This window comes from Elgaria multicarinata, chromosome 1 (genome assembly GCF_023053635.1).
Source record: "Elgaria multicarinata webbii isolate HBS135686 ecotype San Diego chromosome 1, rElgMul1.1.pri, whole genome shotgun sequence".
Lineage (NCBI taxonomy): Eukaryota > Metazoa > Chordata > Lepidosauria > Squamata > Anguidae > Elgaria > Elgaria multicarinata.
The window spans coordinates 121,641,898-121,666,616 of NC_086171.1; the positions used below are offsets into that span (position 1 = coordinate 121,641,898).

The window sequence follows — 24,719 nt, forward strand, 5'->3', positions numbered from 1 at the left end:
GCAAGATGGCGACGGAGAGCCTGTTCAGCCAGTTGGTGCCCGTGCAAGTGAAGGGTCAGGGCTGCGAGGAGAGGTGAGCGGCCGGCGCGGCTTTCTTTCCTGAGGGCGGAAAGGAAGACTCTTCGGGCCTTTCATGGCAATGGTCGAAAGCCAGAGAGCTGCTTTTCTAATAACTTGCTTGGGCTCCCCAGTTCTAGCCGTGCGTCTTATATATCAGGCCGTGGTCGGCCAAGTTAGCCCATGGGCAGTTGGCTAGTTCCTGACGAGCTTTGCGAAGGCTGAGCGGGAGCCTTGAGCTGCTGGATGGTCGCCTCTCTCCCACCAACACCAAACTTAGGGTTTTCTGCAAATATTTTCCAAAAATAACTAATAGCTAGAAAAGGCCGTGGATTTCTGAAATAGGACAACTTCTGTTCTCGACTCCCCCCCCCCCCCCGAAACTTATGTGGTGCTTGAAAAACCTGATATGTTTGTTACTACATAACGTTTTGTGGATTGTAGCCCACCCGGGTTTTAAATGAATCTGTTAGGGTGCAGACAGAAAAAAAAAGTCCTGCAACTCTCGGGTGGATGGGAAATGGTGGGACTTGTGGGACTTCTTTTCTGTTGAAATATGCATAGGATTGTGCCCGTAGGTTTTTAAGATGGGGTGGGTGTGGGTGTGTTTGCAGCAACAAATAAAAGGGGCTACTCCTGTGGAACTTCTGTCCATGTTCTTCAGTTGTATTCCGTTGATAGGAAACAAGTATTGTGCCTAAAGTATACTTGGGTTACGAATGTTAATCCAGTTCTAGCACTTGCATGGTTTAAACAGCTGCATGTACTCAAATAATCTTGAGGATGTATTAGACTGGCACTTTTTTTGGCAGCACTCCTGTGCCTTTAATATATGCATGACAGGCAGATGTTCGGCAGGGAATGCTTTCAGAGTCACCAGTTTAACAGGTGTTGTGTAGCTGTTAAACCCTCAGAGCCCTCTCAGAGGAAAAAGTGGCAACTCTAACATCTGCTCAAAATTGCTTGGTTATGGGTCACTTAACAGGCATTAGTTGTCTTTTTTCTTTATCAGAGTGTTTAAAGAGTGGCTAGTGAGTGGTATTTTTCCTCCTTGGCTCCCCCCAATGCATTAGAAGGAATAGCTGTTGAAATTATGGATATTATTCAAAGTTCTGTTTTTCAGGTGAATTCTTAGTATCACTGTACTCAGGTTAGTTACCCCTAACTATTTTATCCCGCTCTATCATAGAATTATGGTCAGTAAAAGGTAGTCAAACAATGATTTCTTCTCATCTCTTCAAAACCTGAATCGTGGTCATACGGGATATAGAGCTCTAAATGTGCAGATCTCCCCTGGCCAAATATCCATGCAATGTATGGAAGCTGTGCAACGTGGTAGTGAGGCCCATTTTTCCTTCTATGCATGGAACCCAATGCACATTCTACTCAGTCTTAGCGACCAATTATTGGCAGTTAATTTGCATTAAGTACACTATACGGTAGAACTAAAAAGTAAAGGGATGTGAGGTTGTGTATGTATGATTACTTTGGTACCAGGCTTAACAACTTTTGCCAGAATAAATGTGGTATCTTAAAGACTAATACAAGACTCCTTTCCATGACACAACTACCCACTATAGGCAGCCAACTATGATGGATTGTTGTGTTGCTAGAAACTGGCATGTTTTCTGCAAGGTGGCTTATTTTCCTCAAACAAGTCACCCTTACTACCCATGGCTTGTTCTAGGGTTGTTCATACCCATGCTGGTTTGTCATGTTGTCTGAACCGGGGAGAGCGATTTGATCATAAGTTGCTGGGACAGGGTAGATTTGATTTCAATCAATTTCCTCGCTATATTTTACACAATTCAGAGTTACCAAAGACTCATTCTTGCTGGTATAATCTTAATATTTGCAACCAGATGAAGATTTCATTTTTAGAATAGCAACTTTTCAGATTAGTTTTACAATTATATCAAAAAATACTGATTTGGTTATTCTGTTAGAAACACATCATAGATAGATAATTATGAAATTATTGCGAGATTAACTATCTCCAGCTTAATAGGTTAATCATTCATATTTGGACAACTTTTCTGCTGTACTTTATTGGAAGGAGAAAAATCTTACAGAAACCTCTGGAAGAGCATGACATTGTGAATGGATTAATGGAATTCATTTACCAAAAAATTTAAACAGCCTCATGCTACATAATTAAAATCTAATCCTTATTTCATGATGAATAACCTTTGGACTATAATGTATCTTAAATAGAAAACTATCTTTAGATAGATTTTTCCTCAAAAAGCATTTTATTTAAAAAAAATCCAATTTTATTTTATTTTTTTTAAAAAATCATTGATTTTTATCCACCCTGTGCTGGGGTTGACTGGCAACAGCAGTAGAAGAGCTCATGCCATTCTTTGCAATCTCGCTAGTGACTGCCTATCCACTGATGCCCAAATGGCACTTAGAGAGACCATCACCTGTTCATGGATCTTTCTCGGAGCAGTTAGGGAGCCAATATCTCCTCTTTCTGGACTTGCTGGAGACTCAGGAAAGTGTTGAATGGGAGTATGCTGACAATGTCAGTTCAATACTTAAAAGCAAGAGGATTACATTACCAAGTGGGAGATATTGTTGAACCTATCCTTTTGGTGCACCTACTCTGGAAATTGATAGTTTTGGGCCAATTCTGAAAACCATGGGATTTAGTAGCTGTAGATGTATATGCTAACATATGTAGAATATGTTCAATATTTGCAGTATTTAAAATATGTTACCTAGGTGATAAGATGTACTTTTCAAAACCTAGATACAAACCTGATTGTAGCAAGGAGGTTTCTGTGGAATTGTTAAATGCATGGGATAACTAGTACATGGTTTCTCATTAAATCTGGCAGCCCTAAATATATTAGTCACTAGATCTGATAGAAAACATTTACTAATTCTGCTTGTACTTTACCATACTGTAAAACCATACTGTGAAAGTTAGTCTGCATTTTATGTAAACCAAATGTACATTGTTGTTTCCCTGATGGATGTCTTTGGCAAAGTCCCAATTTAAAGTAAGCTTATTTAGTCCTTTCTGATGTGTAAATATCATTGGAACTTCCCTGAGATAATGCAATCCATATAATCTGATATTATGTGTATTTAAGATGCCTTAGCACAGTTAAGTGGAACTACATATTTTAAGCCATTTTATTTCTAGTTATTTTCATTCTTCTTTTGCGTCTTAAAGATAATTAAAGCAGCTAAAGAAAATTAAAACATTAGTAAACACAATCCAAATATCTTATATGTGGTAGATCTACCAGACTATTTTGCTAATTTTTGTCTTAAACTGCAGAAAACCTTGGAAGTTTGAAAAAGTTTAAAGCTCGACCTTTAATAGCAATTCATTTCTTCTGCGCCAAATATGCAGGGCAGCCCCTCTGCCAGCAGGATGATGGACAGTCCTATTTGGCCAATCAGTGTGGTGCGAAGGTGATCCCCGGCTGCAGCCCTGCAGTTATGCTGTTGCCACCAGCGGGGAGGGAGAAGGGAACGGTGGCGGCCAATTGGGACGCACGAGGGAGGGGAGGTGCAGGGTGGGGCTGCGCCGCATGCAAATTTCAAAGGGGGTATTCACTGTGCATGAGCCACATTTCCATTATTCATGAGCCCCTCTGTGGTGAAAGGACAGGGACAAAAAAATGAGAAAGGACAACATGGGCTTTACACTAATATAACATGAGTGTAGCATAGTTCTTAAACACTATAATATACATGGTTAGAGGCTCATTGAAATAAAAAGTCTTTGCTGTTTATCTCAAAACAAGTAATTATTATTATTATTATTATTATTATTATTATTATATTAATTATTTATATAGCACCATCAGTGTACGTGGTGCTGTACAGAGTAAAATAACAAGACCCTGCCGCATAGGCTTACATTCTAATAAAATCATAATAAAACAATAAGAAAGGGAAGGATGGATTAAGGTAGAATGTTTGAGAATGTTCCAAAATCTTGGTTCCACAACAAAAAGGTATTTTTCATTGTTTTTACCTTCAACACTTTTGTCCATCTAGGAGGCTAAAATAGTTCCAGACTGTTTAGGGCTTTTCAAGATCAAAATCAGCCCTTGGATATTAGACTGCATTCCTATGAACTCATACCTGGGAGCAAACACCATGGATCTGAGTGAAGCTTATTTCAAATTAGGGATGTTGGAGAAACACAAGGGTTGAGTTCAGATTTCTATGAATCTGGCCCACGGATTCTAAAGTGGACAAGCTTTTTCTGAGTCATGCAGATTCTGTGGACTGGTGGACCATTTTTTCACATTTGCTCTAATGCACACTACACATGGGAGGCTCATTCACTTTTGGCCCTGCCAACCCATGGTTTCAACAACCCATGGGTTGTCAATAGGTGCAAACTTTGCATTCCCATGAAGGAGCTAATGAACTTCATGGGAATGCTGCTATTTTAAGCTAATTAGCAATTTGTTTTGGAGCAATTAAATGCTAGCTATGTTTTTAATCTTCTCTCAAAGCTCCCCCCTCCCCAGATTATATGAGAACAGTAAAACAATTTATGACTGAATTAAAAACCAATATATTTAGAATGAATTGGAAATTCCAAATATGACTCAATAAGATCTGTTCTTCATTTGGTTTATCATTGGAATTGTTTTTAGGATTAGTGCTCTGTATAAATGAGTAGTGAAACATAAGAAGCTGCCTTATTCTAGTCTGTGATGGGAAATGAAGCCATTGTGGCCACTCTACTCACCCCAGTGTGTGCGTGCCCATGACCACCATTTGCATAATCCCTCGTGATGCAATACATGTTGGCATGTCATCTGATCCTGGCGTGCAGCAGGGGTGGCTTTATACTCACCCTACAACCTCTACTGCGTTTTGTGGCTTGTAGAGTGAGTACGAAGTTATCCCTGCCGCACGCTGGGTTTGGACAACACACTGACCCATGTTGCATTGTGGGGGATTATGCAAATGGTGGTTGCGCATGCAACACGATGGCTTCTTTCCCCCTTGCAGGGAAAAGCCACAAGGGGGGAGAAGCCACAATTACTTCTTTTCCCATCATAATCATCCGAACTGAGTCAGATCATTGGCTCTCCAGGGTTCCAGGCCGGAGTTTTTCCTACTATACCTGGAGATGCTGGGCATCGAACCTGCAACTTCCTGCATGCAAAGCATGTGCTCTACCACTGAGCTACGCTCCCTCCCCTGTAGAAAGCGATTATTATTAAAAGTAACTTTTAAAGCAAATGGGGAACCATGGAGCATATAGAATCCTTTATGTACCATATCCAAGGTCACTTTGTTTGATTTTGGTTATGAGCAATATACTTTCCAATATAATGTTGAGTGATTTATAGTTACATGTCTGTTTTGCAGACGAATAAACGTTCGTGTGAGTATTGAACTACAATCAACAACAAATCCCATTCATAGAAAGGTTTGTACTTCATTTATCATGCTATTGGTATTGATATTCAGTTGCTTCTACATATGATACCTGCTTACTACTGCAAGTAGGCTTATTCACGAGGCAGCACCAAATATGTGCTTCCATGTAGTGAGTAGTAATCATCTAGTGATTATTAATCTTTTTTTAAAAATCAAAACACACTTGGGGGGCGGTGAATATTAGCAGGACAGGATGAAAGCCAAACATGGGGCAAGGCTAGCCAAATTACATACATCTGTATACTCCCCCTTTCACATGCATCCATCCAAATTCCATTCCCAATTCACACTCTCCACACCTTCATACCTATGCATCCAGCACACTCTTCCCTTCCCCTTCACACAGTCATCAAAATCTTGCTTCTGTACTGGGTGCTGAGACAGCTGGGGTTCTCTAGGGTGGATTCCTGCATTGAGCAGGGGGTTGGACTCGATGGCCTTGTAGGCCCCTTCCAACTCTGCTATTCTATGATTCTATGATTCTATGATTCTTTCTCAACACACAGCATGGAAATGCAGCAAGCTACCAGTGAAGGAAGAAAGTGATCTCTTCCTCCATTGGCAGCGGAGACACTGCAGCCCCATGCCTCCTCTTCCTCACTGTTCAGATACTTTCCGCAAATCACTTGGGAGGAGAGAGCTCATAGAGAGGTTTAAACCTTACTTCCTCCATTACCTCCCTCCACCCCGACCCTGCACTGCTCAGCTGGGAAGTGGGGAAAAGAGGGCTGCTCAGGGGCCAATGAGAGTGGACAAGTTTGGAAGGAGAGGTTGGTGGGCTGGATAGAGAGGTCCCCTATCCTTGCCTTAAGAAGTTGTTTTCGGTGGGTTTTGCAGCACAATTTGTAGTGGAACGTTAGGAATGACCGTGCCCCTCCAACTGTATATTTCTGTTCTGTGAAATGATCTTCAGTGGGTTCATATGCTGCATAGAAACTTTCATCACTTTTATGAAATTTGGGCAGGCTGTTACTGAATGCATTACTAGAGAAATATATTACTTTAACCAACTACATAATTATTTCAAACTCTTTGCTTTTAGGATTTAGTTGTTCGGCTAACTGAGGATTCTGATCCCTTTTTCCTGTATAATCTTGTTATTTCTGAGGAAGATTTTCAAAGGTATGTTTTCAAGTTAATGTACTGTAAGGGATATTTAGTTAAATTTCAAATTCCAAAACTTTTATGTGATGATTGTTAAGTACTTAGTATCGATGTATTTATCTCAAAAAGTATAAATCGTACAATAAAGTCCATACAGAAGGACTTAACCAAATTATGTTATCTATAGACTAAAGGTTATGTGAAGTAGTACTTTCCCGCCAGTTGATTTCAGGCATGTTGCCAACATTGCTTTGTTTTCATCGTTTGCTGAAGACATAATTATTTAGACAAGCTTTTTCTGAATAAATAGCCATAATTTTATTGGTATAACTTCATTTAAAATATTCTGATTCTTTTGTAATTTAATTGTTGTTTTTTCTTTGTTGTTCACTACTTTCTCCTATATAGAGAGTGGTTTATAAATTTATGTAAATTTTAGTTAGTGTTCTCTTTTGCATGAATGATGACTGCCAGATTTATACAATAGAATTTCAAGGCTGTGCAGATTCTGTAATGCAGCAGTACCATTATATACATGTCTAAATCTGTAGTAGTTCTGGAATCATTAGCCGAATGGTCTTTCTTTCAGCATGTTTCTAATCCTTTAAATCTGTAAAGATTAGGTGTTGGGGATTCCAAATGGTTAGGAGTGGGATTTAATGTTCTATGTAGTTTTTTGTCCCTTCTCTGATGAGCAGATGTAGAATAAATGGTAGAAAAACAGAAACATAAGTGCCTTTTTATGTATGACCTCTGTACTTTGCAGAAGTCAATTTGTTACTTTGGTGCAGAAGTTTATAATGCTTGTCTGAAAGTGTAGAATATGCAAACAGGCCTTCTTAAATGGCTAGGTCAGTTGACTTTTAATGCTCAGCCCCCTCCTAAACCAGGGATGAGGGATGTATGGATGTCCAGATGTTGTTTGTCTGCAACTCCTATCATTTCTCATAATTGGCTATCCTGGCTAGGGCAGATGGGAATTGTTTGGAGGGCCACGTGTTCCCCATTGTTGTGTCTAAACCTTCAGTTCCCCCCCCCCCACATCTGTTCCACAAATGAGTATGCAGACTGTTTTCGCACACAGTCATGTACATCCAGACTGCTGCTACATGCAAGGAAGCAGTCCAACACTTGCATTAGGAGAGGAATAGGAAATGCAGCAGCTCTTACCAAATCCAGACTGGGATGGGGCAAGTGGTGTGTGTGTGTGTCTGTGTGTCTGTGTAATCACTCCCACAAATCCAACATGGATCAGAGTGTGCATTCAATTTGCTGATGTCCCGGGGTGATGGTGGAAGAAAGATTCCACCTGTCTCAGGATCCTATTCCTTCCTCACGTCTCCCCCCACTTGCGTGCCGCAAGATTAAATGAGAAGCATTGGGCTGGATATGGATGAGACCACACAATAGTATAATTCTCAACTGAAATTCTCACTGCATGATGGTATTTAAAAAGTGATAAACAAGTAATTAAAAAGTGTTTTCTGGGCCAGCCATATTAGTACTTCTATGCTTTGAAAGAAATAGCTAGAAGATTAGTTACTCTTAACATGTACTCTATATGTATGTGTATGTGTATTTATACTTTTCTTACTTTTTTATGTAGCTTAAAACTACAGCAGAGTCTTCTGGTAGATTTTTCTGCTTTTCCTCAGAGATTTATAGATCTTCTTCGACACTGTATCCAAGAACAAAATAAAGATATCCCAAGGTTAGTGATTTCTAAGCAATATTTTCTTTAAAACGATTAAATCATACAAGCAACAAAATTAGCATCAAAGGAACGCCACAGCATCTTGTCTAAAGCACATTTGTTCAGTTACTCTATTTGAAATATCAAGTTCAGTAAGAAAAGGAATTGAATTAAAGCAATTGTGATAAGAATCGTATGCTATCCATTGTATTTTGCTTTGACTTGCCTCCAGAAATGCTAATTGGCTTTAAACCAGGGGTTGTCAACTTGTGGCCCTCCAGATGTTCTGGCCTACAACTCTCATCAGCCCTATCCAGCATAGCCAGTGGTGAGTGATCATGGGAGTTGTAGGTCAAAAACATCTGGAGGGCCACAAGTTGCCCACCCCTGCTTTGCACCCTTTAGGTGGAGGACACATATCTTCTGTTGTGAGATTATAATACTTTTCCTGCAGTGGAGGACGGTATCCTCAAATGCATTGTTCCTCCAAGTCGCTCCAATAGGCGGGGCTTATGCAAATCAAACTTGTGTGTGCTTTCCTGTGTGGGAAAGAGTTCTAATCCTGCCTAGTTCCAAGTCAGAGGGTGGTGACAGAGATCCAGCATACTACTTATCTCTTTAAATTCTGTTTGATTTTGGATCTAGCGCTCTGCCCATTCCAGCTAATGTCCTGATATGGTCCAACATAACCTTATTTCGCTGAATCCTTGTTCCTTTTCTTTTACCCTTCCTCATGTTATGGTGATCCCCTCCTAGAAGGCTATATTTTGTTGCCTGACTTTCTAAATAAGGCTTGCAGGCTGCTTAGGAAAAGCTTATTGCCTCTGTATTAATCCATACTGCAATCAATTGGCAAAGGAACTAGTCTCTGTAATGATTGGTAGATTAGCACATTGATCAGATGGATGCAGAATAAGGGTGTTATTTCTTTTCAGCCAATCTGCACTTCCACAGAGATATGTGCTTCATGGGCTGAGAGGCTCAATTACTAAGTCTCTTGTCACATGTGACCAGTTTCTTTTCTTTTCTTTTTTTTAGGTTTTTGCTACAACTGGTTCCATCAGGATCTAATTTAGATTACTGTCCTTCTTTGTTAAATGTGGTTGAGACAAACCCATTTAAACATCTCACCCACTTATCACTAAAATTCTTACCAGGAAATGATGCAGAAGTCAAGAAGTTCTTGGCAACCTGTCTGAAATGTGTTAAGGTAAAATGAGGATTTAAACTGTACATTGTGGCATACGTTTTCAGTTATGTTGGGGTAATGACTATTTTTGGTCTTTTGTCCACCTGTAGAAGTAAAATAGTGGCCTGATTCAGACAACATGCTAAACCATGCTGCTGGGTTAGCGTGTTGTCTGAAACAGGCCATAAAGTTGTAAGGCACACAGGATCTGAGATTGACTTGATACATCTTTATTATTATTATTATTATTATTATTATTATTATTATTATTTATTTATTTATATAGCACCATCAGTGTACATGGTGCTGTACAGAGTAAAACAGTAAATAGCAAGACCCTGCCGCATAGGCTTACATTCTAATAAAATCATAATAAAACAATAAGGAGGGGAAGAGAATGCACCAAACAGGTACAGGGTAGGGTAAAACTAACAGTATAAAGTCAGAGCAAAATCTTTACATTTGTCATTTAAAGAAAGTGGAATAATAATGTAAACTTGGCCTAACTTCCTTTATACTTCCAGAATTAAATGAGTGCCAATGCATATTTCAGAATAATGAATATAGAAAGGAAGCTAACTAGCTCAACTCTTGTAACAGATATGTGTTTGTAACTGATGTTTTGAGCAATCCCTATTCTCACTAGTAAGAGTGTTTAGAATTGCAGCATTTATCACTTGCAAAAATGGAAATGGTAGTATTGACCAATGAATTGTCAATTATTCATAGCAAGAAAAGTTGCTGCTGGAACAAAAACTGAGCAAAACGGAAGAGGACCTTACAAGACAGCTGACTTATACCCAGCAGGTAATAGCAAAATTTCAATGTGGGCTAATTTATAGAAAGCGAGTGTAAAATATCTGTTTTAATCACGTATTTCTATAAAATATGGAAGATCTACTACTGACTACCTGTCAGTAGCTGTTCTTACATGTTTTCCTCTACATTAGACTGTTGTAGCGAAAACTAACACAACTCTAGGGAACTTGAAGAGTAACAAATTTATTGTATCATGAACTTAGGTAGGCAAAAGCCTACTTCGTTAAATGCAACTTGTTGGTGCTATAAGATTATCCTCTTTTTTGTTTCTGTGAAGGGTTGTATGTGTCTAGACAGAGATTTCCAAGCCCAATTCAAAGTGCTGGTTTTGAGCTTTAAAGCCCTAAACAGTTTGGGACCAAGTTACTTGAAGGACTGCCTTCACCCATATCAGCCTGCCCTCACTTTAAGATCAGAAAAAGAGGTCCTTCTCATTTGCCCACCCATGAGAGCAATTAGGTTGGTGTCCACATGGAAGAGGGCCTTCTCTGCAATGCGCCCACACCTTTGGAACAAATTCCCATCAGAGGTCCACTAGGCACAATCCTTGCAGGTTTTTAAGAAGGCCCTGTAAACATTTTATTTTACTATGGCCTTCTCATGATATGTTGCTGCTATTGCCATCATTGTTCTTGCTGGTTTTTACTGTTGGCTTTTATTGTTTTTAATGCTATTTTATTGTGTTTTATGTTTTTATTGCTTTTAACATTTTACCTGTTTTTATGTATTTTATTGTTGTAAGCTGCCTTGTGAGGGCTTCTGCCCTGAAAGGCAGCCAAAAAATATTCTAAGTAAATAAAAAAATATGAAGGAAAGGGCAGAACAATTGTGATTTTTTTAAGATGCAGGTACATTGTTGGGGAACGGTCTACAGAACAACTTTTCTATTGGGATGTGTTTGCAATAGAAATAATTAAGAAATCCTCCCTGTGACCTTAATAAAGCTTTGGTATAATATTGATTAAGACTCTTTGATTACATGCAACTATCTAATTTTTCTCTCTCATATGTAGAGCTTGTCAGAGAAGAGCAGGGAATTGGACAAGTTAAGAAATGAATGGACATCCAAAATAGCAGCTCTAACCAACAAACATACTCAGGAACTGACAAATGAGAAGGAGAAAACTCTGCAGGTATGTAAAAAGGAGGCTATATAAGGGCAATGGGATCCTTATACATTTGTAGTTGTTGAAGTGCTTGTTTTTGGTTTTTGGTTTGTAGGCACAAGCACAATATCAACAACAGAATGAGCAGCAGAAAAGAGAGCTGGAAAGCTTGCACCAGAAAACTGTCCAACAGCTGCAGAATAGGCTGAAGGAATTAGAAGTTGCCAACAAGGATCTAATGGAAAGGAGATATAAAGGCGATTCTACCGTTAGAGAACTTAAATCGAAGCTGTCTGGCATTGAAGATGTATGACATATTCACCTACTAAAATCAGGATACAGTTTGTTACACTTTTAGTTTCTAGTCATTCGTAACACAAGCAATTGAAAATATGGCAAATATTCCCAATTATAGAAATTAAATTTAATATTCTAGGTTATGTATTCTAACCTACAATACCAAATGGAATACTTAATTTTTCAAACCAAGCATAAACGTTGATCAGTGAACAGAAAAATGTGTTTGAAATAATATTTTTAAAAGTATTTTTAATCATATAGGAATGTCAGAGAACAAAGCAAGAAGTCATTTCACTGCGTCGAGAGAATACTACCCTAGATGCTGAATGTCATGAAAAGGAAAAACAAATTAATCAGCTGCAGACGCGAGTTGCTGTTTTAGAACAGGAGATCAAAGACAAAGAACAGCTAGTTACAAGGACAAAAGAAGTATTGGCTGCAACACAAGAGCAAAAGGTTTTTGTTTCTAAAGTCCAGGAGTAATTATGCTTAATAAATGGAGAATTATATGGAGAAATTAAAGAACATGGACTACAATGCAGAGCGTAACAGTAGGCAAATAGTAGATGTTCACATGCCCAATATATAGTTTGCTTATTATTTGAAGAGCAGAACCTTCGCAGTCTGCTTTTAAATTTCCTCTGACGTTTCCAAAGTATTTTACATGGGACATTTTACATGAGAAACAAAAGCCCAAAATCCTGCTTGGGCATGCAAGGCTAGTACTCTGGATTGTGGCAATGCTTAGAAAATCCAAGCATACTGGGTTAAATCCCGTGTTTCACTAGCAGATACCTGCTAGTATGGTGGGACTTTGTTCCTCTCTTTTTCCCTCTGCAGCTTTCTGTACAATCCGAAAATCTGTTCTGGGGGGTTTCCCAGCCCTCCAGGGCAAAGTTTGAGGGTGCTCAGGACACTAGGGAAGGGGGAATAGCCCTCTCCCAGCTCTACTGACAGAACTGCTTCCATATGTAGAATGACATAATTAGATTCAATCTACTACATGGAGCCAGTGTGGTGTAGTGGCTAAGGTGTTGGACTGGAAGTCGAGAGATCCGGGTTCTAGTCCCCACTCGGCCATAGAAATCCACTGGGTGACGTTGGGCCAACCTACCTCACAGGGTTGTTGTTGTGAGGATAAAATGGAGAGGAGAAGGATTATGTACGCCTCCTTGGAGGAAAAAACGTGAGATATAAATGTAATAAATAATACATTGCATAGCCTTAAAAACAGTTTTGAGATTATAGTAACAAGCATTTTTAGAGATTATGAACTTTTAATGAGTTGCAAGTGTTTTAGATTACAGAACAGGACTTTAAGAACCACTATTTTAGTGCATTTTGAAATTGAACCATACAAGATACAGGTCTTGAATATTTCTTGGTAAAACAAAATCTTCTAATATGAAATATATACTCTTTTCAAAGGCAAACCTGGAAGAAAATACAGAAAAGAAACAAATTCAGATAGGAAAACTAGAGGCAACATTGAAGTCATTATCAACTGAACTCCTTAAGGTTTGTTCAAGCATACGATTGTATTTTATGATGATGATAATGACGATCTGACTTCATGTGATCTTAATTTAGACTTCTATGTTTAGGCTAATGAAATAATAAAGAAATTGCAAGGAGATGTAAAAACTCTAATGAGTAAATTGAAACTGAAAAATACAGTAACAATTCAGCAAGAAAAACTCTTGGCTGAAAAGGAAGAAAAACTGCAGAAAGAGCAAAAGGAACTACAGGAGGCAGAATGTTCGCTTCGAGAAAAAGAACAAGAGGTAAGGGTCTGACTTCTCTGCAGTAAGCGCTAGATCTATACCTTGTATGCATTTTATATAGATCTTTGTCTACATACAATCTAGAGCATTATTTTTTATTTTATAACTTACAACAAGTACGTCATTTTGTATTTAGAATAGATTATTGTATTTGGCTTCCGTGACCAATTCCACCAATAGCTTGAGTATGTTTCTCCTTAAATGAGTAGAAAAATCTATTCTGGATTGGTATTTGGCTTTGGTTTTTAAAGTAATCTAGCGTTTGGATGTTGCTGACAAAAATAGATTAAATTAACATGGACTAATATTGTGAAAACATTTCAGGTTTGCAAACTGCAAGAACAATTAGAAACTACGGTGCAGAAGCTAGAAGAGAGCAAACATCTTCTCAAAACTAATGAAAACGGTGTGTGTGATTTTATTGCATTAGTGGCTAATCTTGTTAGCTTTTGAGAGTCTTAACAAATAGAGCTGATTTGAGTGACCCATCTCAGTTTGGCAGGGCTAGGGATTCTCTCTGCTTTACGCATGCAGTAATTGTCATCACCTTACCCATTTTGCTTTTCTCTGTGTTGACAGAAACATGGAGTTCTGTGCGTCTCTCAGCACAGAGAAAGGGACTCAGACGGTGCTCCTCTCAGTACCGCAGGAGTCCCCTATTGCCCACATGCCCACTGTTATCTTAAATCAGAAATAACAGTGGGGTTTCCTTCACTGGGTAGGTGTGGAGGCCAAGCCCCATCTCCTGGAGGAATTCCAGGAGGCTCCGTGAGCTGGAATTCCCTCGGATGTCCTAATTTTAATATGAAGCTATGGCTGCAATCCCAGTTACCTGGGAGTAAGCCACATTGAACTAAGTGGTGCTTACTTCTGGGTAGACACGCATAGGATTGTGCTGTGAAATTTCTACATTAACAGAAATTTATACCTAACAGTATACCGAGATTAACTATTTTTTAGATTCAAAGAGCAATAAAATTAACTGAAAATTGAAATGCTTGATTTATATTTTTCTTTGTAGTTATCACATGGCTAAACAAGCAACTGAATGAAATTCAGATGACCAAGAAGCAGGAAGTCTTAGCATCATCTACTTCTCCTAGCAATACCACTTCAAGAACTGGTAGTTCACCTCACAGTATGGTAATAGTAATATTACTCTTAAGTATTTATATCTGTGATAGTGACCTGCTGTGATTCCAAGGTTGCAATCCTATGTGGAATGTAACTCTCACATGGAATTGCAGCCTTGCAACAAATTGCTGTATAAAAGTGGGATTTCTGGGTAAGCCTGCATAGATCAGGTGTGCATATTTTGCACGAATTCTTTAGAAACCAGTGGTACTTGCGGCCTGTTTGGGATGATACTACTTCACCCTTGCATACTTCCTTCTGGTCCCATTTCCTTGCTCCCTCACTGTACATAAATTGTAACTTTTTACACATGGTAGGAGCAGAGGAGGTGTCTAGGATCCACTCCCAATCTTGTCCCAAGTAGAGGAACAACCTTGACTCAACTAGAGGACCTTGTTTTCAAACAAGCAAGAGCAGATAAAAGCAAACTTATTCATTTTATTTAAAATTATTTTGAGGCTGGCTTTAAGATTACTCCCCACCCCAAAGTGGCATACAGGGTTAAAACCACACAAAACAAATTCAATACTTATTCATTAAACATTTAATAAAAACAGAGGTTACTGATAAAAATTCAATAAAAACACAAGTTACTAATAAAACTAATAGCTCAAGACCTTAAAGAAAAACCAGAGAAAACAGGTGGGTGTCTAGAGCTTTCCTGAAAACCTGAGAAGAAGAGGCCTGACAAGTCTACAGTGGGGTTCTAGAGGTGCAGGGTAACCACTGAGAAGGCCCCCTCCCTTGTACATGCCAGCTTAGCTGCCTTTGGTGGTGAGTGGCAAGTGAGAAGGGCCTCCACTGCTGGTACAGGAGAAAATCATCCTTAAATGGGCCCAAACCATTTAAGGCTTTAGAAAGTTAAAAATGGCACTTCAAATTGGGCTCAGAAATGCACTGGCAGCCAATGCAGCTGGCTCAGTATCGGTGTCACATGAGCCTACAACCCAGTCCTCCCCAATATCCATGTGGCAGTATTCTGCACCAGTTGAAATTACCAAACCGTCTTCAAAGGCAGCCCCAAGTACAGCACATTATAGCAGTTCAGCCTGGATGTTAACAGATCATGAATAACCGAGGCAATATCCTCCCTCTTTAGAACCGGACTCCTCAGTTAGCACTGAGTCCAGGAGCACTCCCAAACAGCACATTTGGTTCTTCAGAGGGAGTGCAACACTATGTAAGACCAGATATAATCCCCTATTCAGATTATTCAGTTTCCATATCTGCAGTATCTCCATCTTGTCTGGACTGAGTCTTAGTTTCTTTGCCCTCATTATCCTAAAATCGCCTTCACACATCAGTCTAGGCGTTCAACAGCCTCCCTAGCAAGGGAAATTGGATGCAAAGGAGTGGTAGTGCTGAGTTTCATGTGCATCGTAGTGCAGATGAAACTCAGTGGTAGTGCTGAGTTTCATTGGCATATTGATTGGAATGGATCTCAGTAGTCCAGTGGAATGGATCCCAGTAGTCAGCCTTACTACTTAGAGTTGAGAACTCACTATTGCTTCCTTTTAAGCTAGCGGGGACCACACCTTTCTTCAAGGAGGTATTAATGACGCCTGAGGTTCAAACACCCAGGCCAACTCTGGCTGATTTTACAAGAGGATGCAGTTCACTTGAATCCTCCAAGCAGTTTGTGTACATCCTGAGGCTGTACAAATTGAAAGATATCCATGATAACATGACTAGATGGCACTCTTGTCACATCCAGCTCTGACTCCGAAAACAATGGCTTCTAAATTGGCACAAATATGAACTATTTTACCTGCAAAATGTCCAGTAAATTGATCACAGTGGGCCTTTGAGTACTCAACTTGTTGTTGTCCAGGGCCTGCTCCAAGAAGGCCTTTCACCACCCAAAGGGGTCTCATGGTCATATTCGTTTGAGTTTTTCACTATTAGTGCACAAGTCACTGGCCCTGTTGCCCACAGATCTCCAAAATACCAGGGCACTGATGTAACTCTATGATTGGGTTGAGGATATTTGAGAGCTCTCCTGTCTAGAGCCTGTCAAGAACCTGGGTGGAGACAAGGGTCTCAGCAAGACTGCTGGCTAAATTTGCGGGAAAATCTCCAAGAGACCTTAGAAAACCATTGAGATTCATCAGCCTTCTTGGGTGGTCCGTCAAATTCAAGTCCACCACTCCTGTGTAGGTTACAGGTAGTTTGAACATTAAAACTGGTCAGGGTGTGTATCTATTGATGCCAACAGCATCATTAACAGCTCTTCAACCTACAGATCATTATCCTCTAGTCCAGTACAGAAAACTAAATCTAAGGAATGTCCTGCCACATGCATTGGGTCAGATATTAACTGGGACAGGCCCATGGTTGTTGTGGAGGCCATAAACTCATGTTGAAGTAGCCTCAGTATAAATATTAAAGTCCCCAAGACCACCAACCTTTGGGTCCTCAATAGCACCCTGAAGACCATCTCGTCAGGCAGGAAGACTGCTAGGCAGCAGGATGGTCAGTACACCAACAGATTCCCTTACTTGAGATCTCAACACCAGGTTCAGACATTCAAAACTGTTGAGGAAGATGGATTCCCTATAGACGGGAACTACCCAGGGTATACTACTCTAAAAATTATGAAGTGCATATAAATGGTTAGTAGTATAGTAGTTGAATTTTGGGTGTGCTTACTTTAAAGACAAAAATGGGAAAGGCATCAGCTGGGAATTGATTTTGTGTTGTTGTTGTTTTGGCATTATAAGTTCCATTCTTTTTTAACAGGTTGATAGCAGGATCCCATTTTTAAGCTCAGGACTGGGCTATCTTTCTCCCTTGCTAGCTTTTCAAAACTTACCAGATGCAGCGTCTGTCAAAAGCACCAACCAGCAAGCATCAGGAGCAAAGGCAGGCACCTTAAATATATTTTACAATCTCCTTTATATTCTTTTGCTTCTTTTCAAGTCAGTTAGAATTGATGTACACCCCGGATGCAGGCTTTGTAAGTATAGTTGCTGAGCCAAAAGTTTTCACATGAATTGCGAACTTTTCTGTTGCTCACAGTAGCAGAACTAAAACAAGATTTGCTGGTGTGTGTGTGTGTGTGTGTGTGTGTGTGTGTGTGTGTGTTCTTAATGAACTTTTGTCATCACCGCTGTAAGCTGCAATCCTCTGGATCCTTTGAATAAAATAATGCTCTCTCCAGGTTTCCGCCTGCAACTAGAGCAATGCATGTGAAGAGGAAGGGTTTTTGTTTATTTGTTACCTAGTTCCATGTAAAATGGAGTTGAAAAGTAAGCAGAGGTTTACAGCATCCTCCCTCTCATTTTTAAGTGAAAGAGAGTCATCATCTAGACAGAAGGAAATATTATTTTGTTCAATTGTAGAGAGAGAGAGACGAAAAATCCATTTATTTTCACAGCCGCCCTCCTCTATCATTTAAAGAGAATACTGCACACAAAAGACATGTGGGCCCCATGAGCAAAAGCTTTGGATTACCCACTTCTATTCTGTTGTAAATCCAAGTATTTTATTGTCAGGCCAATTAATGCACACTTCTGTTTAGAAAGTACAACTGGGAAAGTTGGTCTAAATCTAGTTTGAATAATTCTGTCTAGTTGACAATTTAAATTGGCTGACTGCCATCAAGCATCATTCGTTGACATATTTAGGATAACTCTACTCTCATTCTTTCTTTATGTATGACCCAAGTCTTGATATAAAATATATTTTATTTATTTTAATGTCCCAACAGGTTCAGTTCAATATGCATCTTTCAGAAACCAACAGATGTTCAGATACACAACCAGGAATTCCAGTGTTGATGAGTCATCCAACAAATAAAGAAAAGTGAGTTATTTAGACATGCTTGTAAATGAGTTACAACAAATAAAGTTATTTTAAAAGTTTATTTTTTCAATACACAATTTAACAACAGCATTTAATTTAAAGTTCTTTTTTAACAAGATGTTTTTTGTTCTTTCTGGAACAGAAATAATAAAATATGTAAACAAAAGATACTGAGATCTTTTTTGATTAGATACATTTATGTGAGGGAGTGATTCAACACTACCACCAAGCCCACTTGTACAAACTGTCAAAACTCGCACTATATCAGGACAGGAAACTTCCTCTGGTCCAGAGGACCAATTTGATGAGCCAGATGATTGTCGGGTGCAGGGCTCTGCCCCAAGCCTCCTCCCCTGATATAATTCTGCCCCTTCCCCACTTTTTCCTTTCTCTGTGCAAATAAAGGGACTTGGCTGGCACTTAGAGAATTGGCAGAATCCCACCATCCCGATGGGAATGGTTCAGTAGCATTCCAAAGAACTCAGGCAGTTATTGGAAGAATGGCTCCTCCAAGTGTTGACCAAGTTGCAAGCATCTTCTTTGCCCCTTCTGTGCACTCTGTACCTGGGGATGGGACAGGTAGCACCATAGGCTGGATGGGGGTGGTCCCTAAGGGCCAGGTTAGGTCTGTGGCCCAGAGATTCCCCACCCCTGTTCTCTAGAAAACCAACTGTAGGCTGGGATCTCCACACTTATTTCTCTGTATGTATTAAGTCTCTGTTTTCCCCAGCCACGCTGGGTATGCCAAAGCCCTTGAGAGCATTAAAAGCTGCTCCTTCCAGCATTCTGGCCACAAAGGTTTCAAAAGTGTTCTGTGATGCAATCCTTTGGTCCAAACTACATGTGACATTAGATACATGTAACCACTTTTTTTAATGCGCATTTTAAAAATTCTTTAATATTGGCTGCCTCCAAACAGGATCAAAGCTCGGGGGATGGAGGGGTGGGCGGCTTAATCCATTCCCCACATGTCACAGTGCCGCCACTCACCTCCCAAGCTGATATTTGCCCCAGACGTTTCCACTGGTGCCAAAGGAAACAGTTTTTGGGCAGGGTTGCCACATGCAAGGTGAAAGTTAAACTCCCTGTGCGTTGCAGCTGATATTTAAAGAAGACAGAATGTGCAAATCAAAACGATGGCATGCAATTAATGTCACATATACTTAACATAAAGCAGCTCTATTTTGTCAGACCGACGGAGGATCAGGTAAAGTGTCCCCGGGAAGCCCACAAGGCGGCTATGAGGGCAAGGAGGCCCTCTTCCACTTTCGTTCTCCAGCACCTGGGAGTTGGAAGCAATTTCCCTATTTGATCTAGAAGTAACATATAGCTATGACTAATACATATTGATAGCCTTATTCTCCATGAATTTAATGAATGCTCTTTTAAAGACATCTACGTTGATGACTTTCCACATCCTGTGGTAGTGAAGTCTGTTCTGAATCCCCCACGTTTCAGCTTCATTGGATGATGCCAGGTTCTAGTATTATGAGAGAAGTAGGGGGGGGGGAAACCCTTCTATCTCCCTTCCCCACAACTTGCATAATTTTATTCACCTCTTATCGTAGGTTACCCTCCTTACACTCCTTTGGTGGAGGGCAGGGGAAAAACAGAAGATTTTGCTGTGCATGCACAAGTCCTACCCAAAACCGGCTTTTGAGATTATAGCCACTGGTTCTGATTTAGTGTTTTGTGTAGAAGGTTCTACACAGCAATTAAGTAAGTGGCCTCAAGCTTGCACAGACAGATAATGTCTGAACTAGCCAATCATGTTGAATAGGCAGCAGCTCATCACACACTGGGGCTGCTCGCACATAACAACAACCCATCGGTTTAAAGGGGTTGTTGGGATTTGTGAGTGCACTGCCAGTAGTGTGCCTGCCTCTTCCACTTTACTCCACAACCCATGATCAGCTCAGGAACCCATGATCAGCTCCTGCTGAGCATGATGTCTGAACCCATTGGGTTCTTTAGGTGCTAAACAACCAAGTGGTTAACCCAACAACAAACTAGAGTCAACTGCAGGTTTGTTTGGCCACCTAACAACCCAGTAGTCTGGATTTGGACATCAGCAACCGACGAAGGAGCTGATTCGGGGTTGTCAAGTAAAAGCAGAAGGGGTGGGCACTGCAGGCAGAACTTCCGCTCCCTTCCGCTCATGAGTACCAACCCATTGTTCTTTAAACTAGCGGGTTGTTAAGTGTGAATGAGGTCACCGTGTGAACTAGCTGATCATGCGTATAGCCTGCTCATGACGCTGGCTAGGATCCAAGTTGGTACTCTGCTTTTTAATGTATTTTTAAAAATGTATATAGTGCCTTTCTCCCAGAATTCTCCCAACTGTAAAGGTCAACATCTAACTGGGTGTGAATGAAGCTCTTTCAGTGCAGATATTATATGATCATACTGGCCAGCCCCTTTCAACATCCTGACTAATATGCCCAGTTGGATTTATTACTTTTTTTTACTGTGCAGAACAGACCCATGTTTCATATCACTAACTGCCTTTGAAAGTCCCTTCAATTTCAGAAGTAGCAGCTGATATTTAAAGAATTTTAAAATGCATATTAAAAAAGTGGTTACATGTATCTAATGTCATATGTAGTTTGGACCAAAACATTGCATCTCAGAACACTTTTGAGACCTTTGTGGCCACCACGTGAAAGGAGCGTCTTTTAATGTTCTCAACAGCTTTGACATACCCAGTTTGGCTGCGGGGAAAAGAAACATAATGCATTCACCAAAATAAGTGTGTAGTTCCCAGTCTACAGTTAGTTTTCTAGAGAACAGGGCTGGAGAAGCTGTGGGCCACGGACCTAACCTGGCCCACAGGTTAGTCAGCTCCCAGAGGAGCCATTCTTTCAAGATCTCCCGTCTTAGAAACACAAGTCTAAAAGCCTACTTAGACATGTGTAGTTATTGTCTTATGTGCATGCAGTCCTGGAAATAGTTTGCTTGAGTGGACAAAAAAAGTACAGTGTTCATAGATATGTCCCAGAATTTACATTGGTTAGAGGAGAAATTGATGTAAAATCTTATAGTTAAAATGCAGCTTATATTATTGGTGATAAATGAACTTGTTCAAAATAATTTTGGAGAATAATCTTGTCCACTGGATCTTATAAGTAAAATTATGATTCTAAAATGGGGGTACTCAAAGTGGTCTGACGATGCCATTGGCTTTACCTTACCAATGTGGAAATCAGATCTGCCCTACAGGGCCAGCTCCAGGCTTCATGGGACCCTTTGCAGCCCCCTCCCCCAGTAGCCCTACAAATGATGGTGCTGGTGGAGCCAATGAAACTCTGCTGGGCAGCTCTGCTCCGCTTAACTTGAGGTACACCGGGACCATCTTCACCCTCCTAGCTATAGCCCCTTCCTTAGAGGTCTGACTAAAGCTGCTACTAGATTCTGTGTGTACATGGGATTTGGACACTATTTACCATCAGAACCAGACTGAAGAGACCCATTCATGTTCAAAACCCCATTCAGCCATGGAATTCACTTGGTGACCTTGACCAAATGACTGCATTTCATGTTCTTGAGTTCAGTGTTCAGGGACTTAGACCTGTTCTAAAGGAAGTAATATGAAACTTCTCTTTAATAAATGTGAAACATGCATCCAGCTGGGCACACTGAAAATGCTCCTGTTTAGTACAGCTCTATTTTCTTCTGTCTAGTGGTGAAAACTTGGGATTGGAAGCAAAATATCTGAAAAAAAGGGAAGACAGCATACCTTTACGAGGACTGAGCCAAAACACATCTCACAACACAGGTACGCAAGTGAGCATGTGTGTTTAACTAAAATGTGAGAACTCTAAAATGTTGAAACCTTCTAAAGATGTTAAGAGCACTCTCTCCTATCTTTACCAGGGCATCAGAAAACTGTACTGAAAAACACACAGATACCATCCAAACCTCCAGCATCTTCAAGACCCTCTGCTTACTTTCCTGGATAGCAGATAAAATATCATAAAATATTTATCAACAGTTGAGAATTTTTGATGATCATTGTTTTAAATACATTAATTTCCCCCTTAAAGTATCAGCAAGAAATTGTTCAGTAAACAAATACCTGTGAGATTTATGGACACAGTCTAATGTGAAAAGCTAGCATTTCTCTGGCCTGTTTAAAGTTTAAACTATATTTTATGTGAATAATAGACATGTCCTAACACTGACTTCAAACATCCAGACTAAAATTGGTTATTGAGCCATCCATGTACTATATATAATGGGACTTGCTTTGGATAGCCATGATCAAAGGTGCACTGGCAAGCCAGAAAGGCTTGCTTTTTTCCCTTCTAGGTTCATTTACCTTTGTGCCAGAAGCTTCTTCTGGAACATGGCAAAGAATGCATCTGAGAAGGCTTATGGAGCCTGTCAAAGTTAAAGTGCATTTCAGTTTAAATAAGTATACCAAGGACGAGTTTCTACATTCATTTTAGAAACCTTTGCAATATTTGTGGCATTAGAAATTTTGTAATAGCACTACTACATGGCCAAATTAAATCTGAAACTTAAATGTCTGAAATTTGCTGTTTGTCAGATCCCAACAACAAACCTATTCTGAACATTTTAAATTTTATGGATAGAAAAACCTTAAATGAACATATAAAACAGCTTTGACAAGTTCCTTTTGCAACCTTCTGGATTTATTTAACCAAAATATAATTTTGTAGTGAGTCCCACTAATTTCAGTGGAACTGTTAGGCAGCGTGGTTTAGGATTGCAATGTTGGCCTACAAATCCACCATGAATTCCAATGCTAGTGGGTATGATATCTGATATCAATAAACAAGGACAGCTAGTTCTCTCCAGGGCTTAGGAGGGTTACTTAAGCATTGCTGAGTTTGGGCTTAAGAACGTCAAAAGTAAAGCATTCCAAACAGTACATGCCAGGATTTTCTAACCTGTTTACAGCTACTGTTTTCGAATTTATATTTCTGTTCAACTTTTATAGCACAATATATTAGTTTTCTTTAGCATGCAATTTTGAAATCATATTGAAAATGAAATACTTGTTCTGTCGGGAAACCGGTCTGTGGTGTAATATTGAGGTATGTTAGGATTCTTATCTTTTGACTCAAAACAGAATAATGTGACATTTGCTGCTATTGTCGTTTTTAACTCTAGAAAGCCTGTTTTCTTAAAGCTGTAAAATGTATTGATGTCAGTTTAGAAATCATGCCCACTATATAAAACTGGTGCATAGTCCATGAGGTACAATGTTGGATCCAGAATTCTGCTTGTGTTGAAGATAGGAGTCGTTCAGCAGTCCTTGCAAAGCTCCTCCTGAAGGTGGGCCCCTCCAAAATAGCATGGGAGATGGCACAGGGGTGGAGGAATTGTAAAAGAGGGACCTTGTCCATTCCTTGAGCAAGAAGCCTCTCCTGGATTCCAGTGCCCTCTGTGAATGGAAGGAGCCCTTCTATCCAGAGAGGGGAGAAACTGGCTCTAACCCATTGACATGTGAATATTAATCAGCCAATTTTATTTAAATCAATGGGAATGACTTAAATTCTCCCCTTGAAATAGTTTCAAAATATCCAATGGTGTTCTTACATAATTCCTGTTCACTTAAGTGGGACTTCACTGCATTCATGAACTGTTCAAATTTTATTCCAGACAGAACTGGGGTACCTTAAGATTTTGTCAAGCATATATTTTGATGTTTCTCTCTTGCCTGTAACACTGTGTGGCTTAAAAGTTGAAATGAAATTTCTTTAGCTGTTTGGATACAAATAAGATTCAAGTATTTTAAAAGGAGTCAGTGGGTTGTACTAGAAGCTTAACTTTGAGTTATGTGTGACTTGCTTTTTGGCACATGAATGAAAAGCTGTGATACTGTGTATTATTGCAAGTGTGTAAATACAATGAAATAATTTGAATATGTATATCTGAATCAGTCTTTGCAGTGTAAAATTTGTACATTTGTCTATAATCGGAATGCAGTGTTTTTATGTATCTAAATGCTTGTTTCAGTACATTTTCAAATAAAACTTAATTTCCAAAAATAGTATTAAGGATATTAGCATAGAATTAATGTTTAAATATTAATCTTAATTTGAAGGGTCATTCAATTTTATCTTATACTAGTCCCAACAGGAGACATGTGGTATCATTTTTCATTTCCCCTGAAAATTAGGTTAAAATAGTCACAAAAATGTAGCCCTGTAATCCTATTAGTCATTATTGAAGCTGTTTGAATTAACTATTTTTGAAGATTAAGTAGCTTAAAACATGTAGTTTGGGCAAAATAGTTTTCCAAAATGTTCTTTTGACTTGGGAAACCTTTTGAA

At 39.5% G+C, this 24,719-nt stretch overlaps 1 protein-coding gene across 1 annotated transcript; it reads left to right on the top strand.

Moving 5' to 3' along the window:
• The first annotated feature begins 5 nt into the window (after positions 1–5).
• On the top strand, positions 6–24,421 carry SASS6 (SAS-6 centriolar assembly protein). The gene is made up of 17 exons (XM_063135781.1): positions 6–73; positions 5,413–5,473; positions 6,527–6,606; positions 8,195–8,299; positions 9,320–9,491; positions 10,200–10,277; positions 11,303–11,422; positions 11,511–11,702; positions 11,957–12,151; positions 13,124–13,213; positions 13,300–13,479; positions 13,804–13,885; positions 14,501–14,622; positions 17,353–17,475; positions 18,323–18,417; positions 22,098–22,192; positions 22,291–24,421. The coding sequence occupies exons 1-17, from the start codon at positions 6–8 to the stop codon at positions 22,374–22,376; spliced, it is 1,944 nt and encodes a 647-aa protein (XP_062991851.1). The 3' UTR covers positions 22,377–24,421.
• Positions 24,422–24,719: the final 298 nt, after the last annotated feature.